The 19,932-nt window shown below is 38.2% G+C and overlaps 1 protein-coding gene and 1 long non-coding RNA gene across 3 annotated transcripts in view; one reads left to right on the plus strand and one right to left on the minus strand.

The window, feature by feature from the left end:
• The window catches only part of LOC139766698 (uncharacterized), a 42,368-nt gene continuing 22,436 nt past the window's right edge, over positions 1-19,932 (plus strand). Inside the window, exons 1-2 of one of the 2 annotated variants that reach the window (XM_071695655.1) lie at positions 1-350; positions 2,218-2,970. In XM_071695655.1, the coding sequence (XP_071551756.1) occupies positions 170-350; positions 2,218-2,970 (934 nt within the window). In that variant the 5' untranslated portion in view covers positions 1-169. The remainder of the gene's footprint in view (positions 351-2,217; positions 2,971-19,932) is intronic. The other variant, XM_071695724.1, reaches the window with a different exon arrangement.
• The window catches only part of LOC139766852 (uncharacterized), a 64,627-nt gene continuing 49,429 nt past the window's right edge, over positions 4,735-19,932 (minus strand). Inside the window, exon 3 of the long non-coding RNA XR_011716960.1 lies at positions 4,735-4,909. This is a non-coding gene — a long non-coding RNA (uncharacterized lncRNA). The remainder of the gene's footprint in view (positions 4,910-19,932) is intronic.

Consider the following 19,932-nt stretch of genomic DNA (forward strand, 5'->3'; position numbering starts at 1 on the left):
ACTTTCCATGTTCTTTATCATGCTTGTATGAAACAAGTGAGTAACAGGTCATCTGTATTAACCAGACTTTGAGATGAACTAAATTTATTCTGCTTTGGTACAAAATACTTCATTTTCTCTCATATTCTTTCATTGAAAACATCTAAATTATCAGAGTATATAAATTGATATGAGGCAAATTCTTTTACAGGCTGCATGGTTCTTTAATGAAGATGATGGAGAGGAACCAAGTCCACCAGTTTTTAATCAATCAATTATGCAGAATCCTGTTTGTGAGTCCATGCCACCTTCAGAAACTGATACGCCTTCAAGCCAGGCTCTTCTTCTTCATAATATCCAGAAAGTTGAAGGTACGAGTTTGATATTTATGATGATGTCTGTTGCAGGGAAAGTTAAGGAGGCTATTATTTTAATCAAGGTTGTGAAATATGTGGATGATAGCCTCATAAAGCAAAGTGGTTTTTAATGAAATCAATCCTGTCTGGCAGACTTATTAGGTTGCATTTGTTATGATTAAAAATCTTGGTAAAAGTATAGCAGCTGATACCAGTGTATAGTGTTTTCCTTATAGATGATGTTACACAAAAACTGGATGACTGGACATTAACAGAGTAGTGATTAGCAGTCAGTCCGAATGTTAGGCATAACAAGTGATCTGCAGTAGGGATCCATTTTAGGACCAGTTATTTGATATTATTGCTTATTGTATGTTAAATACTTCAGGAAATATTAGTGGAAATAGGGTAGTGAAGGCGAGTGAACTTGGAAAAGAATCTTGCACGAGGAAATACCAGGAGAGACTGAGTGAAGAATGGCAAGAGGTTAGTGCAAACATAACAAAGGTGTTTACGGAAGTAGAGCTTACATATGCACATGTGGCATGTGAGTAAGGTTGACGGGATAAGGAAGTTAAGGTGTTAGGTAAAAAGAAAAGGGAGGTTTATGGGTATTACCTTCAGATAAATAAATACCTTTAGATAAGGGGTGTGATCAAATAAGAGATGTACAAGAGGAAGATGCAGGTCCTAGAAAAGATGGCAAATGAGAGTTGGGATGAGACTCGGGAAACTTTAGAAACAATGAAAAACTGTTTTGTTAGGTAAATAGAGAACAAATGGGAGCATCAGTGAAGGGAGTAGATGGGGAAGTGATAAAAGGCAAGGAAGAAGTAAAGAGATGAAGTAAGTACTTTGAGGACCTGTTAAATATGTTAGATGATATGATGGCAGAAGTAGTATATTTGGATCTTAGAGTTATGTGAAGTGAGAGAGGCACGGGGAGTGGTTCTGTAAAAAAGAGAAGCAGGTTGAACACGTGGAATGATTTACAAAGAAGATTAGTTGAAAGTAATGCCATAGATACATTTAGGAGTGAACTTGACAAATACATCCTTTCATGTCCTTGACCAAAAATATTTGTGTGCCTCGATATCAATATTTCTTTCTGACTCAAGTGTTGGCTTTATTACTCTTACAATGTGAATCTATATTTCTGATTTCTTTCTTGTCACAATCAGCCTTGAATTGATCCAGGTGTCTGTTCATTGGTGTTTGCCTTACTCTCTGTTTCTTTGTATTCAGCATTTTCAGTTTCTTTTTGTAAGAAACTTGTTCACAGCTTCCCTGTTGGCATGGTAGTACCAGGAACAGATGAAGAAAAGGTGTCATTTGCTCGCAACCATTCTTTTGTTGGCATATGTAATGCACTTTTCTGTTAGGTGAAAAGATGATTTTGTCATGAATTTGAAGAAAGAAAATTTATATTCATTTACAGCTGGGAGATATTCTTAAGTGATCACTAAATCCAAATCATTTCTCCACCTAATAGATCTATTCTTAAAATAAAAAAAGATATGATTAATGTTGTACATCTCCTTTGGCTATAATACCACCAGGTAGTGAAATTTTTGGGCCTTTCCAATTGTGCAGTGCTTTACTTCTACCATGTACTGATATGAAATTCTATGAAAGCCAATCTAAGTATTCCTTGTACAAAGAATCTGTAAATAGGAAGACAAACTGAAGTTATGAAGACAAACGGTGAAGTTACTTATTTACATGATTGTTACCCACTATCCCAGTTCCCTAGTTAAGCTATTATTTATGAATAAGTTCAAGTGTAATTTCGTACTCTGTTATGTACCTATATTGGCAAGTAAGGTTGTTAATCATATCCAGATAATGTTATGAAATTTGAAACTTTTATTTTTCCCTTTAGGTAACATCAAGGGAGACATAAAGAAAGACATTGTCTCTTCCATCATCTCTGCAGCTAATAGGAAAGTTCATAAAGTAAAGTACAAAAAACCTGTGGAAGACAAGCCGGATGAAGGTAGATGCAGTGACAAAGATGGTGGGTTTGAAGAGCATGATATTGACAAAGAAGCAGAGTTGAGAAAACAGCGTCTGCTTGCAAAACATATTGAAAGCATGGTAGAGTTACCGGACCCTAAGCCTATGAGTGAACGCAAAATATCTAACATGAGCCTTATGAGTGTTCAAAGTCATCTTTCTGGTGTATCTAACATGTCACAAAGCCCTAATTGTGAAAGGACTAGTGTTAGTGAACAAACAAAATTGGGCATGCCTGGAGATGATGACCATTCATTTAGTGTTAAGAAGGATGAAATCACCACTTGTACTGCATCATTAACATTATCCACCAATACAGAAACCATCACTACTCCTACCACCAGCCAACAATCTAGTCAGTTAACCCCAGAAACATCCTCACTCTTTGGAGATGAAGTAGCTATTCGTTCATATGCTGGCTTAAGTGCTAGCACTCAAGAAAGAATTCGACGGTTTGAGATGGAGACACGTGCCATGCTCCATCGGGACCTGACCAGACATCGGCGGGAGACAGAAAGGAGGGATGCAGAGAGGCAACGACTAGAAGAACTATGGCAGCGAGCCAAACAAGACATGGAATCTGAAGATATTTTGGACCAAATGGCTGACAATCCTACAGGTGAGATAGGAACCTATGGCACTTAGTATGTAAATCTGTGTATGTTTGCTGCTTGGTTAAAACTCTTTTACATAGATATCTATTTGCTTCTCATATGTGAATGTATCTTAAAGAACTGCTCAAAAAATACCAAAGGACTCTGCATTTATCATGCTTATGTACTTATGTATAACATGTTTTTGAAAGACATGAAAAAACCCCTCTGGAATTTATTTATCCCCATGCTAGCTGTTTTCAATCGACATTCCAACGAACATTACCTTGACAAATCCTTTAGTTGTTTCAGTATGTGGTGATGAATGTTGCTTGACGTTTTTATTTTTGTTGTCATTAGCTTTGAAATTCCATGGGATGTATCATGTGCATACTGCCTCTCTATATATTAATTTGATTTTTCTTTTATACACTTAATTTTCATGTGAGCAAACTGATGACTGATGCATATCCTAGTATTTAACTCACACATAAAAGGCCAAAGTTTGGTCATATCACCTAAAGCATAAAAAGGTCATAGAGAAGGTCCACAGAAGAGCAACAAAGATGGTACTAGAATTAAGAAAGCTATGTTACATGGAAAGGCTACAGGCCGTAGATTTGCCCACCTTGAAAGAGAAAAGAGTGAGGGGTGACACAATCGTAATATTAGAGTTTTTAAAACAAATTGATGATGTAGAATTAACATTTTTTTGCGAGATGTAAAGTGAGAAAAACCAGAGTACATGAAATACGCAAAAAAGTTGAGAAAGATGAGGAAATTTATTAGGTAAGAGTGTTGGTGAATGGAAAAAAGTAAATGAGCAAATGCATGCAGAAATCTAAAAGGTTTTATGATAGAGAATATGTAAGAGATTAGGCCTCACAAGTTTAAAACTCACTCCCTATATATATAGTGCAAATAGATAGTTACACACACGCAAACAGCTAATAGGGAAGGTTCAGAGGATGTTGACAAAGATGATACCAAAATTAGGAGAACTGAGTTACAGGGAAAGGCTAAAGGCTTTAGATTTGGCAACTTTGGAAGAGAAGAGTGAGGTGTGACCTGATCACAAGCTTTGATTTTTTAAAATAGATCAATGATGTGTTCTTTCAGAGATGTAGGGATAGAAAAATGAGAGGATATAACTTGAAATTAAGCAAGAAACTTGTTGAAAAGATGTGTATAGTGTACTTTTATAGTATAAGAGTGGTAGATGAATGACTGAGGACATGATTAAGCAGATAGCATACATAAATTTAAGTCTTAGGGGCTGGTTGATAGAATAGGTACCTGGCATAGGCTAGGGTGTGTGTGCGTATATACATAGTACATTACAGAAGGTAAAGATGGAGCAATATGAGGGTAAAACTCCCTCTCTGTAAAATGCAAATGGTAATCACACCACACATAAAGAAAAGCAGAGAGCTGGTAGAGGAGGGCAACAGAATTAAAAGAGCTGAATTAAGGAGAAAGGCTAGAGACTTAATTTTGCCTCATTGAAAGAAGAGAGTGGGGTGACGTTATCATAACCTTTAAGTTTTAACTTCGTGGATGCACATGATACCATTGGGCATTACATATTAATGCAATTTTGACATCAAAATATAAAAGTACTGTCATGAATTTCTTAATCTTTTAACAAAAATAATGAGGTTTCTAAATCTGGCAATTAATTATCTTGGAAAGCATGATAGACTATGAAAAATATTTTTCTTTATCATGGAAATGATGCACTTTACCACCCCAGGCTCATATGCTCTCTCCACTTGTATGAATAAAACATCCTTTCAATACATTTTAATCCAACTTACAAAAGTAAAAACTACAATTAAGATAATAACTAGAGTGCTCCATAGTGATAATATGAAGCATCATCTGTGAATCCAAGGCCATCAACATCACATCCTGCTCAAGTCACCTCATTTTTCAGCACTCTCTTCCTCTTCCAACTCACGGTGACTGGGAAAGAATGGGAGAAAACTTTTCAGATAGAATTTTAAGAATTATAGAGACATCTGTCAGTGTTAAAGGCATGCCACTTCTTATTTTCTTTTACCTAATTTGTAGTGAAAATGCAGAGGAAAGATACGTAAACTTTGAAGTCTACCTGTGCCATGACTGCATGGGTTACTGCTGACTGCAGATTGTTTGTCATTCTGGTGTTCATTGCATGACTCACAAAATGAGAAATGGCTGGAGTACCAGAATACACATTTAGATGGCAGTAGACTACATGAAGTTGACATTGTTATGAAGCTAGAGTGGAGTGTCTCATCCAAGGGGTTAAAACACATTGAATAGAAATTGAACAGCATTTTGAGAGATGGTGTGAAAGAACATTCTGAGGACATAACATGAAATTGAGCTAGTCTTGTTAAAGATTATGTAAACAAGTACTTTTATAGAATAATAGTGGTGGATGTATGGAACAAAGTAAATGAAGACATGATAAATGTAGACACCAGACAAAAATGTACAAAATGCATGATAGTGAAGAAAGTTCAAGACATGGGGTCGTATAAGTACACATACGCGCACACACACACGCACACACACGCCATACATTGCAAATGGGTGGTTTTTACAGGATTTTGTGACAGGGACTTGAGAGTTGACATCTCATCTAACCTGTCATCAGAGTCCCACATTAGAACAGTGAAGGAGACACACAGTTTGCTGGCAATATTAGAATGGCTTTCAGGTTTAAGGATATGGAAGTATTTAGCTAGCTTCTTATTTCCTGTACAAGGCCAAAAGTAGAATATGCTTCACAAGCTTGGCCACTGCACTTAAAGAAGCACAAAGATGTAGAAAAGTTCAAGAGGAGGGAAACAAAGATGGTTGCAGAATTAAGAGAGTTAAGTTAAAAGGAGAGGCTTGAGGCCTTAAATTTTCCTGCCATAGAATAGAGAATAGAAGGGTGACCTGACCATGACCTTTAAGTTTTAAAACCAATTTGCTGATGTAGACACTGAACAGCATTTCAAAAGATGCAGGGTTAGAACAGTCATAAAATTAAGTAAGAAACCAGTTAAAAAATATATGATTGTTGGATAAATGGAATGAATTGAACAAGACTGTGGTGAATTTGGACTGTATACAGAAGTTTAAGAGCTTTTACAATTGTAGAGAAAGGTTCAAGAGATGGAGCCTCATGAGTGTAAATAGGTACTGTACAAGTAGATGATTAAAGATGGGTGTTTACACACACTTTCAAGGTCAGGGGAACTCAGGACCAGCCTCAACAGACCGTGACCTGGGGTTATTATGATGAAACTGAGGGTCACAGAAACTTAACAAGTTATAGAGATTACCATATACTCTCATAGTGTAAAAATTAAGTGAGAAATGTATGGAATGTGTGATGACAGGCTTACTAAGGTGCAGGATATTCAGAACTGATGCATGAAGTTGAAACTACTGATTTTAGAAAGGACCAGATATGTGGAAGTGGTTAAATTACTTCTGCAATATGACCTAGGTGACAGTTGAGCTAGATAGATGCAGACTGTTTATGATTTTTGGATGAAGATTTCATTCCAGTAAAAGAAAGGATAATGAAGGAAGAAATTCAGAAATGGGAATCACTTGAAGCTAAAGATATAGCAAATACAATTATATTGAAAAAAGAAATAGAAGGAATGGGAAAATGTAACTAAAAGAAAAAAGTAAGTTTACATTAAGTATAGAGATCATAACCCAGGCTAAGAAACATGCTGACCATTTGAAGAATTCAGTGGGGTGTCTATTCTTACTCTGCTAAGGTAAGAGCAGATATGAAAATTGTTACATGAATGCTGATGAATTTGGAGCACCATATTTGAAATAGAGCTGGAGGTAGAGCACTTGAAAAAAAAATTGGTTTGGGATTTGACATAAAACTTAGATGAAATTAGATGAAATCTTTCCCTAGGGATACTTGATGGTATGAAAGGAAATAGAAGACAAAGAAGATAGGGGATTTAAGGGATAACTTCATGTTTCAATATATAGTCATGGTTGGTCCCAATAAACAGGACATAATGATACAGTCTTGCATAAAGGGGATTTAAGGGATAACTTCAAGTTTCAAAATATAATCATGGTTGGTTCCAATAAACAGTACACAACAATACAGTCTTGCATAATAGTGTTTATAATTTACAGTCCTCCAAAGAGTACTGTGAACCAGATAACTCGTTTGTAGAAAATGAAGGCACAGTCAAGATGAAGTACGAGGCAGCATGACTTACACTTCTCAAAAAAAGGAAAAGTATCAATTATGGGAGATTTTGAAAACCAAGAAATTGATAGGAAATACTTTGATTCTCTTGGATACATATTCATTGAATGTGAATTGGAAAATTTCTTGTATGAACATCACTGAGCACACAGAAGCCAAAGTGGCTGATATGCCATCAATATCAGATCATATCTGTATGATAACGTGTATAATAGTATGGAAATAGAAAATATCAGACATGATACCCTGCACAGAGAGGTGACTGTTTTGTGCTGAAATGTGACTTCATGGTTGGTGAGAGCTTTAAAAGAGGATCTGAAGAAGCTAGACCTAGAGGAGACAGTTATGGTAACTGTGTAGAGGAGATTATTTCCTTTTGGTACATTAATTGAAAAAAAAATGGAATATCACAGCTAGAATATACAATATAGTTATGTAAGGTTATGTGAAATATATGAAGGGATTGATACATGGATACTATTAGCATTGAGTAGAAGTTAGAAAATGAATGACATGGTTTAATGAAAGATGACAAAAAGAAAGAACATAGGGAGGTATTGTGGAAGAGGTATAGGCAGGACAACAGCCAGCCATCATTTGAAGGTATAAGAGAGTGAATAATAAGTAGAATAAGGAAGGAGCAGAGACATGAAAAAGAAAGTTGTGAATAAGGCATTACCATATTCAAACTTAATATAGATTTGTTAGAAATAAACTTTCACTTAAAGAACAGCAAATCAGGAAGAAGGATTCTAAGAGTTTTGAAAAGATGAAATGTAAGAAAGTGAACAGAAAGTGTATTCATGTGAGAGGACATTGTAGCCCCAACACTAATGAGATGGGATGGGGAAGAGGACCTATAAAGTATTGATGTTGCTAAAAAAGATACAAGGTTACTGAAGGACTTGGATCCCTATAAATATAAAGAATTTAGTTAAACATCTAAATATGTGCCCAAGGAGTATGCAGAAGTTCACAGATCTATTAGAATGCTATTAAAGAAATCATTGGAGGAAGGCATTGTATTGATGAAGTGAAGGTCAAATATCCTGCCTGATTTTTTAAGACAGGTGATAAAGCAACTTAAATGAACTACTGAATAGTATCTCTGATAAGTGTGGTCAGTAAAATGCTGGGAAAAACGATTAGAAAATATATTGATTATTTATAGATCAGAATCTGTTCAACTGAAAGGCAACATGTGTTCTGACTAAAGAGATTTTGGATTACAAATATTTCAGACTTTGCAGGCACTGAGCTCTGTTTTAGACAAAAAAAACTGGTTGAATGGACTGTGTTTTCTTGGAAGGCATTTGAAGATATTGATAAAGAAGCTGGATGATCAGGGAAGCTTAAGCAGTGTTTTTTTTTTTGTGAATCATGAATATTTAAGTTGAAGGGAACAGATGAATTATTTCAAGGGATTGGGGTAACTAGTAACATGTTGCAAGATTAAGTCTTAGGTCTCAACTATTTTTGAGCAATGTAAATGATTTACCAAAAGGACTAGTTCAAACTTGAATATATCGGTAAATAATGCTAAAGTCGTGAGAGAAATAAGGGGGGCCAGGATTACACTAGCTAACATTAAGAATAGTAAAAAAGGACTAATTGATTAGAAACAAGAATCTGTGTGATAGGGTCTTGTGGGTCAACACATAACCAACCTACTGCCAGAACATCACAAGAGGAGAATGTTCAGTATACTGGTTATGGACGTAAACATTATCGTTGAATGTAAAAACATGAGTAAAAAGGTGTTCTGTAAACTGTTTGCTACTTATATTAGCTCATAATTAGAAGAAGCTCAGGTTTGGTCACGATTCATGAAGAAACAGAATGAATACATCGATGGCTTGCGCAAAAGATGCTTGTGGCATGAGAAGCGTGGGAGGTGGGCAGATTAGAAAAGGTAGTGAGTGGTGGGATGAAGAAGTAAGATTACTAGTGAAAGAGAAGAGAGAGGCATTTGGATGATTTTTGCAGGAAAATAATGCAAATGAGTGGGAGACGTATAAAAGAAAGAGGCAGGAGGTCAAGAGAAAGGTGCAAGAGGTGAAAAAGAGGGCTAATGAGAGCTGGGATGAGAGAGTATCATTAAATTTTAGGGAGAATAAAAAGATGTTTTGGAAGGAGGTAAATAAAGTGCGTAAGACAAGGGAACAAATGGGAACTTCAGTGAAGGGGGATAATGGGGAGGTGATAACAAGTAGTGGTGATGTGAGAAGGAGGTGGAGTGAGTATTTTGAAGTTTTGTTGAATGTGTTTGATGATAGAGTGGCAGATATAGGGTGTTTTGGTCGAGGTGGTGTGCAAAATGAGAGGGTTAGGGAAAATGATTTGGTAAACAGAGAAGAGGTAGTAAAAGCTTTGCGGAAGATGATAGCCGGCAAGGCAGCAGGTTTGGATGGTATTGCAGTGGAATTTATAAAAAAAAAGGGGTTGACTGTGTTGTTGACTGGTTGGTAAGGTTATTTAATGTATGTATGATTCATGATGAGGTGCCTGAGGATTGGCAGAATGCTTGCATAGTGCCTTTGTACAGAGGCAAAGGGGACAAAGGCGAGTGCTCAAATTACAGAGGTATAAGTTTGTTGAGTATTCCTGGTAAATTATATGGGAGGGTATTGATTGAGAGGGTGAAGGCATGTACAGAGCATCAGATTGGGAAAGAGCAGTGTGGTTTCAGAAGTGGTAGAGGATGTGTGGATCAGGTGTTTGCTTTGAGGAATGTATGTGAGAAATACTTAGAAAAGCAAATGGATTTGTATGTAGCATTTATGGATCTGGAGAAGGCATATGATAGAGTTGATAGAGATGCTCTGTGGAAGGTATTAAGAATATATGGTGTTGGAGGCAAGTTGTTAGAAGCAGTGAAAAGTTTTTATCGAGGATGTAAGGCATGTGTACGTGTAGGAAGAGAGGAAAGTGATTGGTTCTCAGTGAATGTAGGTTTGCGGCAGGGGTGTGTGATGTCTCCATGGTTGTTAAATTTGTTTATGGATGGGGTTGTTAGGGAGGTGAATGCAAGAGTTTTGGAAAGAGGGGCAAGTATGAAGTCTGTTGTGGATGAGAGAGCCTGGGATGTGAGTCAGTTGTTGTTTGCTGATGATACAGCGCTGGTGGCTGATTCATGTGAGAAACTGCAGAAGCTGGTGACTGAGTTTGGTAAAGTGTGTGAAAGAAGAAAGTTGAGAGTAAATGTGAATAAGAGCAAGGTTATTAGGTACAGTAAGGTTGAGGGTCAAGTCAATTGGGAGGTAAGTTTGAATGGAGAAAAACTGGAGGAAGTGAAGTGTTTTAGATATCTGGGAGTGGATTTGGCAGCGGATGGAACCATGGAAGCGGAAGTGAATCATAGGGTGGGGGAGGGGGCAAAAATTCTGGGAGCCTTGAAGAATGTGTGGAAGTCGAGAACATTATCTCGGAAAGCAAAAATGGGTATGTTTGAAGGAATAGTGGTTCCAACAATGTTGTATGGTTGCGAGGCATGGGCTGTGGATAGAGTTGTGCGGAGGAGGGTGGATGTGCTGGAAATGAGATGTTTGAGGACAATATGTGGTGTGAGGTGGTTTGGTCGAGCAAGTAATAATAGGGTAAGAGAGATATGTGGTAATAAAAAGAGTGTGGTTGAGAGAGCAGAAGAGGGTGTTTTGAAATGGTTTGGCCACATGGAGAGAATGAGTGCAGAAAGATTGACCAAGAGGATGTATGTGTCAGAGGTGGAGGGAACGAGGAGAAGTGGGAGACCAAATTGGAGGTGGAAAGATGGAGTGAAAAAGATTTTGAGTGATCGGGGCCTGAACATGCAGGAGGGTGAAAGGCGTGCAAAGAATAGAGTGAATTGGAACAATGTGGTATACCAGGGTCGACGTGCTGTCAATAGATTGAACCAGGGCATGTGAAGCGTCTGGGGTAAACCATTGAAAGTTCTGTGGGGCCTGGGTGTGGAAAGGGAGCTGTGGTTTCGGTGCATTATTACATGACAGCTAGAGACTGAGTGTGAATGAATGGGGCCTTTGTTGTATGCGAGGTGGCGATGGGAATGAATAAAGGCAGACAGTATGAATTATGTACATGTGTATATATGTATATGTCTGTGTGTGTATGTATATATATGTATACGTTGAGATGTATAGGTATGTATATTTGCGTGTGTGGATGTGTATGTATATACATGTGTATGTGGGTGGGATGGGCCATTCTTTCGTCTGTTTCCTTGCGCTACCTCACTAATGCAGGAGACAACGACAAAGCAAAATAAATAAATAAATGAATAGATAGATAGATACTTCCTCTTTAATCCTCATTGCAAATCAGTCTTAAGGAATGTAAACATTGTGAGACTAGGGAAAATTAAAGTCAAGACAAAGAGCATTCATAGTTTTACCATTATGCATGGCACTTTGGAATTCACAAGATAAAAGTTCTCATGAGAAGATCTTCTCAAATGTAGTTGTAATAATAGCTAACTGTTTTGTTTGTATTGGCATTAACTTTCTTCTGTGTAAGGGGCACCTTATTAATGAATAATTGATATGCGTAATGTTCAAAAGCTAGATCTTTTAATGCATCTGGACTATGAAACTGTGATTATTTGTTGATTGGTTATGCATGTTATTTTATTATTTTCATGTTTATTTGTGTAAAATAGTTTGCTCTCTGAACTAATTGTTTATACATGGCTTTTATTTGCAGTTTTGGTTTCACCATTGTCATTTGTGTTTTATTATAAAGTGAGAAAACAATGCATACCATCAGCAAAACCTTTTGTAACATTTGTTGCAGTAAAGAATATTTCATTTAAGTATGAAGGATTTTGGTTTTGTTTTTTATTAGCTTTCTAGCTGATTGATATAGTAGTGAACTAACTTATACTAACAAAGTACATATGATATATTCTGTGACAGAGCCTTCCTAGTGAACTGACTACATTGAACATTTGGAAAATATCTGCTTCTCTGAGGTATTTTATCCATTGGATTAACAAATTAGTAATTATAAATGACTTGCATGATTTACACTGCATGTTTGTCATTAGCTTAATTTTATTTTACACAAATTCATGCATGATATTTGTTTATGCCAAACTTTTTGTGAACAGTCAGCTGAAAAAAACAAAAGCTATAAAATGCCGGTAGAGTACTTAAACACGTTTTCCTGTCCACACATAATATTAGAGGAATGATGAAAAAACAAAAGCACAGCTAATTTAGTAGTTACTTTGATTTTTGGTGGCAAAAACCATTTATCAAGATACTTTCATCACACACACTGCCATTATGTCTTGCTATTTATGAAAATGAGTTTTCTTTGAGAGGTATCTAAATAAACTAAAGGCACTTGTTTATTTCTTAGTATTTTGTCAGTCCACCTGATTATATTGCTATGCAGGAATGTTTGCACTCTAAATTTGGAACAAACTGGTCCCATCACACTTTAGATAGACAGTTGGTGTCATCTAATGAATGCAGTCCTTTGATTGGCTGACTGGGGTTGCCAAATGTCACCAGTGCCCTGAACTGGTGCCCAGATCTACGTGCAACTCACATTTCTTGCCTACAGACATATCTAATTTCTTTAGTTTTCATGGTGCTCGTGTTAAATCATGACATATGCCTATTAACATCTTCTAAGACCCCATTCTGCATGTCTGTTTGTTTTGAATCGTACTGCGCATGTGTGCCAAGTCTGGTCAGAATTATGACTGGATTCATTGGGTGCAACATTTCCCCCTTGTAGATGAGAGTATCAAGATGCAAGAGTACAAGGTGCCAGCCTAACTTTGGAAGAATGTTGAGAAATGCACAGATTTTGGTATGGAAGAGGTATTGATTATCCCACCAGGATATAAAGTGGAAGACACACGGAGTTAAAGATATTTATGGATTGCTAAAACCTTACAATATTACGTGCGCTACATGCAGCCGTGATCACTTTTGGAATTTGAAATTTTTAGAGATGATCGACAACAGAAATTCCTTTGGATTGGACCATTTACAAACTGCACATATAGTTGCACTGCAACTATCATGAAAACTGTAACCTCGAATCTTTGATGTGCATATACAAGTTTGCATATGTAAATCAGTGAGATTTTGAAATATCCAGTTTTCTCTTTACTTAAATGGATAGCTTCTTAAGTTGACAAGCACTTATTCAAACCTCCCTTAGTCTAATAAAGGCTAGAACCTACTGGTTGCTCACATTCCCTCTCCTATTGTTAGGGTGTAGATATTGTTCAAAAGTTTTCCTGTTTAATCACATCTCTTAATTATCAGTGCATCTTCTCCATGTGATGAAAAATGTTAGTAAAGCTTGTAGTGCTGCTGCTAAGATATAGCAGAAGAAACTAGTGTGTAGTACCCAGTAAAACAAGAGATGTCTGTTTTCATCATGTAGACATTGTTACATACAACAGGCTATACAGGTATCAACTTCATCTTTCTATCATATGAAGCTACTCAGATTAAGGCAAAAAAGTTGTTTAGGCCTCAACCTTAACTCATATTGTGTCATGCAAAGCTGTGCAGATGAGGGATAAGGAACAGTAGAAGAGCATAACTCTACTTTTCACCCTGAAGTTCATCATCATCTAACCATCAACACTGTCCATCCAAATAAGCTGATGATAACCCCATCTCTTTGAGCAGAACCTGATTCATCATTTTAAGAATAGCATGAAACCTAGGTAGGTAGTAGTTTGTAGGCAGCCACCAACAAGGGAGGTATATTACTGGTACTCCCCACCTGAGTATTTATAGGGGTAGACAGCTGTGTAGTGAGCCAGCACTTCAGTGGTTGTCAAGTTGCACTCCTCTGACACAGGTAACTGTCTTTTCTTTCTTCCTCACCCACATGTGGACTGCTGGCATTCTGTCTACAAGCATACGATCTCTCTTTGTCACACATAACACTTGACAATGCTCAACTCACACAACTTATTCTTTGTAACAGTAGATTTTCCTGCAGGGAGCACTGTGTGCTAGCCCTTCCTTTTGGGAAAATGGTAGGATCAATAGATATAGTATGTAGGAACATTTAGGGAGGAGCATTAGGTACAAGTAGTTGATAGGAACATTAGGTGGGAGCATTAGGTAGTAGTAGGTTTGAACATTAGGCACGAATATTGGGTAGACACATTAAGTAAAAGAGGGCTTTAGGAATAAAGTTAGAAGCCCCTGGAAACACTGCACTAGAGTTGCCCTCTGCCAGTGGCCTGATAGGTTAGGCATTAAAGGCTAAGAAGTGACACCAGAGTTCACTTGTTATGGAGACTTGTTTCCCATGACCCCTTGGGTGAGTTCCAGGAGGGAACAGACATTAGAGATATAGATAGATAGCTTAAAACCTACCTCTTATAGTCTCCACACCATCACCTGCAAGCCCATAGAACATGGTGAGCACTGTGTGTGTGTCTTGAGTTTCACATATTTCCTTAAAGTCTGGTAGCCAGTATCATATGCTGCTTTAACTTTTTCTACTTCTGTTTAAATGCCTAGCTGACTTATTTCTTCTGTTGCCAGGAAGACATTGGGAAACATTTTGCTATCCTCTGAACCCTTACTGTCACCATTGGAAGTGCATATCCCCTTGTAAAATACATATATTTTTGGCTGATCTTAGTGATGAGGAAGAATACTTACCATCATATATATCATCTGATAAGGAAGGTGAAGAAGAATAACAGGTGAAATGTAAAGAAACAAATGAAAAGCAATTTTAAGGGGAGTAAGGAGGGAGGCCAACATGGGACCAAACCTGCGTTCCTACCATCCTTGCATTCGACCTGTCTAGTTATATGGAACAGAGTACATAACAGCTGGTCCTGTTTTCAGGGATGCAGTCCAGGGGTACTAGAGAACTTTAGTACTTAATGAATTATGATAAAGAGCTAGAATATTATTCATTTTGACTAAAGTATTACTTTTATAGAGTAGCTTGTAGTGTATCATTTAGTGTATGTAGTATATTTTTATATTATTTATCACCAATACTGTGCTTCTATGAAAAATAAAAATTGTGTAATATATGTAAACAGAACCTCCACATCTATCTCTCTTCTCTCAAGGTGAGGAAGAATTGCTTAAAAATTCTACCCACACCCTCTCTTCCCGCTTATTTTTAGTATGCATAGCATGAGAGAATGGGGCCTTTTCTTTGTCTCTTCCTAGCACTATAGTGCTGGCATGAAAGCAGCATACTAGAATGAAAAAGTGAAATTTATATTTATGCTAGGCACTACCATTATTGTGACTGTGTAAGAAATAACAGTAGAGTGTGGTATCGAGTTCAAGAGAAAGAAATAGATAAAACCTCCATGTCCTCCTGTCTTATCTCGAGGTGCCCAGCATGTCAGTCACACCCCCTCCTTCTGCATACTCTACACTCCACTGGGCCAATGCAAAGGTAGTTATATTACTTTTTGCGTGTGTGTTTGTATTTTTGCATGTCAGTCTCTCAGTTTACAAAGGAAAATAATTTTTTTGTTTACAAGATGGGATTTCTTTTAATGTGTGTGTAAATGCAAAGGTCTAGGAGAGGTAGGGGGGGAACAGGTATGCAGTCTGTAGGAGATGAGGGAGACAGAAGCGAGTCAGTTGTTGTTTGCTGAGGACACAATACTGTTGTCAGACCCGAGTGAGAAACTACAAAGTTTAATATATGAGTTTGGGAGTGTGTGTGAAATGGAAAAGTTGAAATTAAATGTAAATAAAAGCAAGGTCACTAGGTTGAGCAGTGTGGAGAGACATATTAGTTGGATGTGAGTATGATTGGAGATAATTTGGAGGAAGTGAAGCAGTTTAGATATTTAGGAGTGGACATGGCAGCAAATGGAACCATTGAAGTAAGAGATGAGTCATGGGATGGGCGAGGGATGAAGTCTCTGAGAGCATTAAGAAATGTATAGAAGGAGAGGGCAAAAATGGGTATGCAACGATTTTGCATGGATTTGAGGCAGGAGCCATCGATGAGAATGTACAGAGGATGATGGCAGTGTTGTTAATCAAGTGTTTAAAGATAATATGCAGAGTAAGGAGGGTTGATTAAGCAACTTATTATTATCATTAATAATAAGGCAAGAGAGAGATATGTTATAAAAAGAGTATGGTTGAGAAAGCTGAAGAGGTTATACTAAAATGGTTTGGACTTATGGAGAGAAAAGGTGAGATGAGGCTGACAAAGGAGTAGTGGAGGGGACAAGGAGAAGACGGAGACCAAATAGCAAAGGTGTGTGCTGGATAGAATGAATTAGAGTGATGTTGTATACAGGAGGTGAAGTGCTGTCAGTGGACTGAAGCAGTGCGTATAAAGCATCTAGGGAAACCACGAAAAGATCTGTAGGGCCTGGTTGTGAGTAGGAAGTTGTGCTTTCAGTGTATTGTGCATGAGAGCTAGATAATGGGAGTGAGAATATGTGGCCTTTTTTCATCTGTCCCTGGCACAGTATATATAAATATATATATATATATATATATATATATATATATATATATATATATATATATATATATATATATATATATATATATATATTTTTTTTTTTTTTTTTGCCACTCTCCCGCGTTTGCGAGGTAGCGCAAGGAAACAGACGAAAGAAATGGCCCAACCCACCCCCGTACAAATGTATATACATACGTCCACACACGCAAATATACATACCTACACAGCTTTCCATGGTTTACCCCAGACGCTTCACATGCCCTGATTCAATCCACTGACAGCACGTCAACCCCGGTATACCACATCGATCCAGTTCACTCTATTCCTTGCCCTCCTTTCACCCTCCTGCATGTTCAGGCCCCGATCACACAAAATCTTTTTCACTCCATCTTTCCACCTCCAATTTGGTCTCCCACTTCTCGTTCCCTCCACCTCCGACACATATATCCTCTTGGTCAATCTTTCCTCACTCATTCTCTCCATGTGCCCAAACCATTTCAAAACACCCTCTTCTGCTCTCTCAACCACGCTCTTTTTGTTTCCACACATCTCTCTTACCCTTACGTTACTTATTCGATCAAACCACCTCACACCACACATTGTCCTCAAACATCTCATTTCCAGCACATCCATCCTCCTGCGCTCAACTCTATCCATAGCCCACACCTCGCAACCATACAACATTGTTGGAACCACTATTCCTTCAAACATACCTATTTTTGCTCTCCGAGATAATGTTCTCAACTTCCACACATTCTTCAAGGCTCCCAGGATTTTCGCCCCCTCCCCCACCCTATGATCCACTTCTGCTTCCATGGTTCCATCCACTGCCAGATCCACTCCCAGATATCTAAATTACTTTACTTCCTCCAGTTTTGCTCCATTCAAACTTACCTCCCAATTGACTTGACCCTCAACCCTACTGTACCTAATAACCTTGCTCTTATTCACATTTACTCTTAACTTTCTTCTTTCACACACTTTACCAAACTCAGTCACCAGCTTCTGCAGTTTCTCACATGAATCAGCCACCAGCTCTGTATCATCAGCGAACAACAACTGACTCACTTCCCAAGCTCTCTCATCCACAACAGACTTCATACTTGCCCCTCTTTCCAAAACTCTTGCATTCACCTCCCTAACAACCCCATCCATAAACAAATTAAACAGCCATGGAGACATCACACACCCCTGCCGCAAACCTACATTCACTGAGAACCAATTACTTTCCTCTCTTCCTACACGTACACATGCCTTACATCCTCGATAAAAACTTTTCACTGCTTCTAACAACTTGCCTCCCACACCATATATTCTTAATACCTTCCACAGAGCATCTCTATCAACTGTATCTTTTTTTTTTTTTTTTTTTTTTTTTTTTTCGCTTTGTCGCTGTCTCCCACGTTTGTGAGGTAGCGCAAGGAAACAGACGAAAGAAATGGCCCAACCCACCCCCATACACATGTATATACATATGTCCACACACGCAAATATACATATCTACACAGCTTTCCATGGTTTACCCCAGACGCTTCACATGCCCTGATTCAATCCACTGACAGCACGTCAACCCCGGTATACCACATCGATCCAATTCACTCTATTCCTTGCCCTCCTTTCACCCTCCTGCATGTTCTGGCCCTGATCACACAAAATCTTTTTCACTCCATCTTTACACCACCAATTTGGTCTCCCACTTCTCCTCGTTCCCTCCACCTCCGACACATATATCCTCTTGGTCAATCTTTCCTCACTCATTCTCTCCATGTGCCCAAACCATTTCAAAACACCCTCTTCTGCTCTCTCAACCACACTCTTTTTATTTCCACACATCTCTCTTACCCTTACGTTACTTACTCGATCAATCCACCTCACACCACACATTGTCCTCAAACATCTCATTTCCAGCACATCCATCCTCCTGCGCACAACTCTATCCATAGCCCACGCCTCGCAATCATACAACATTGTTGGAACCACTATTCCTTCAAACATACCCATTTTTGCTTTCCGAGATAATGTTCTCGACTTCCACACATTCTTCAAGGCTCCCAGAATTTTCGCCCCCTCCCCCACCCTATGATCCACTTCCGCTTCCATGGTTCCATCCACTGCCAGATCCACTCCCAGATATCTAAAACACTTTACTTCCTCCAGTTTTTCTCCATATATATATTCCCTCAGAGGCCCAGTCCTCTGTTCTTAACGCTACCTTGCTAACGCGAGAAATGGCGAATAGTTTGAAAGAAAAAAGTATATATATATATATATATATATATATATATAATCTTTTTCTTTCTTTCATACTATTCGCCATTTCCCGCATTAGCGAGGTAGCGTTAAGAACAGAGGACTGGGCCTTTGAGGGAATATCCTCACCTGGCCCCCTTCGCTGTTCCTTCTTTTGGAAAATTAAAAAGAAATGAGAGGGGAGGATTTCCAGCCCCCCGCTCCCTTCCCTTTTAGTCGCCTTCTACGACACGCAGGGAATACGTGGGAAGTATTCTTTCTCTCCTATCCCCAGGGATATATATATATATTTTTCATGCTATTCGCTACTTCCCGCATCAGCAAAGTAGTGTCAAGAACAGAGGACTGAGCCTTTGAGAGAAATCCTCACTTGGCCCCCTTCTCTGTTCCTTCTTTTGGAAAATTAAAAACGAGAGGGGAGGATTTCTAGCCCCCCACTCCCTCCCCTTTTAATTGCCTTCTACGACATGCAGGGAATACGTGGGAAGTATTCTTTCTCCCCTATCCCCAGGGATAATATATATATATACCCAAGCCTGAGCCAGGTACCCATCTTATCGACCAACCCTAGGGCTGGATGAACAGCTGGGTTGACTGTGGACTGCCTGCCATAACCGGGATTCAAATGCTAACCACTACACCATGGGAGTGTAATAGAACAAATGATATCCTTGTAACATAGCATGATTTTGTACTCTACAAATGTGTTTGAGAATTAGTTATTCTAGTACTTAAACTTATTGTAAATATAAATATACCATGGATGAGGTATAGTGACCACTTTGAACACCATGCACTGAAGGCAAAACAAAATTTTCATTGTGCTCATGGAATCACTTGCTTTAGTTTTCCTCTGAAGATCATTTTTCTTTGCAGGATCAGACAACTGGGACAGTAATGAGGGAGGGAAATTGCTTTGCTCAAAATTATTTTTCTGCAATGTATCAAAGGGACCTTGCTTACTATGTCAAAGAGCTAGGTGAATGTAGCGATTGTGACTTTGTTTAAAGGCAAAGAATGATACTTCAGGAGATATCGACCTTTTTTTATAGGCAGAGTGCAAAGT

The sequence above is a fragment of the Panulirus ornatus genome, chromosome 1 (assembly GCF_036320965.1).
Source record: "Panulirus ornatus isolate Po-2019 chromosome 1, ASM3632096v1, whole genome shotgun sequence".
NCBI lineage: Eukaryota > Metazoa > Arthropoda > Malacostraca > Decapoda > Palinuridae > Panulirus > Panulirus ornatus.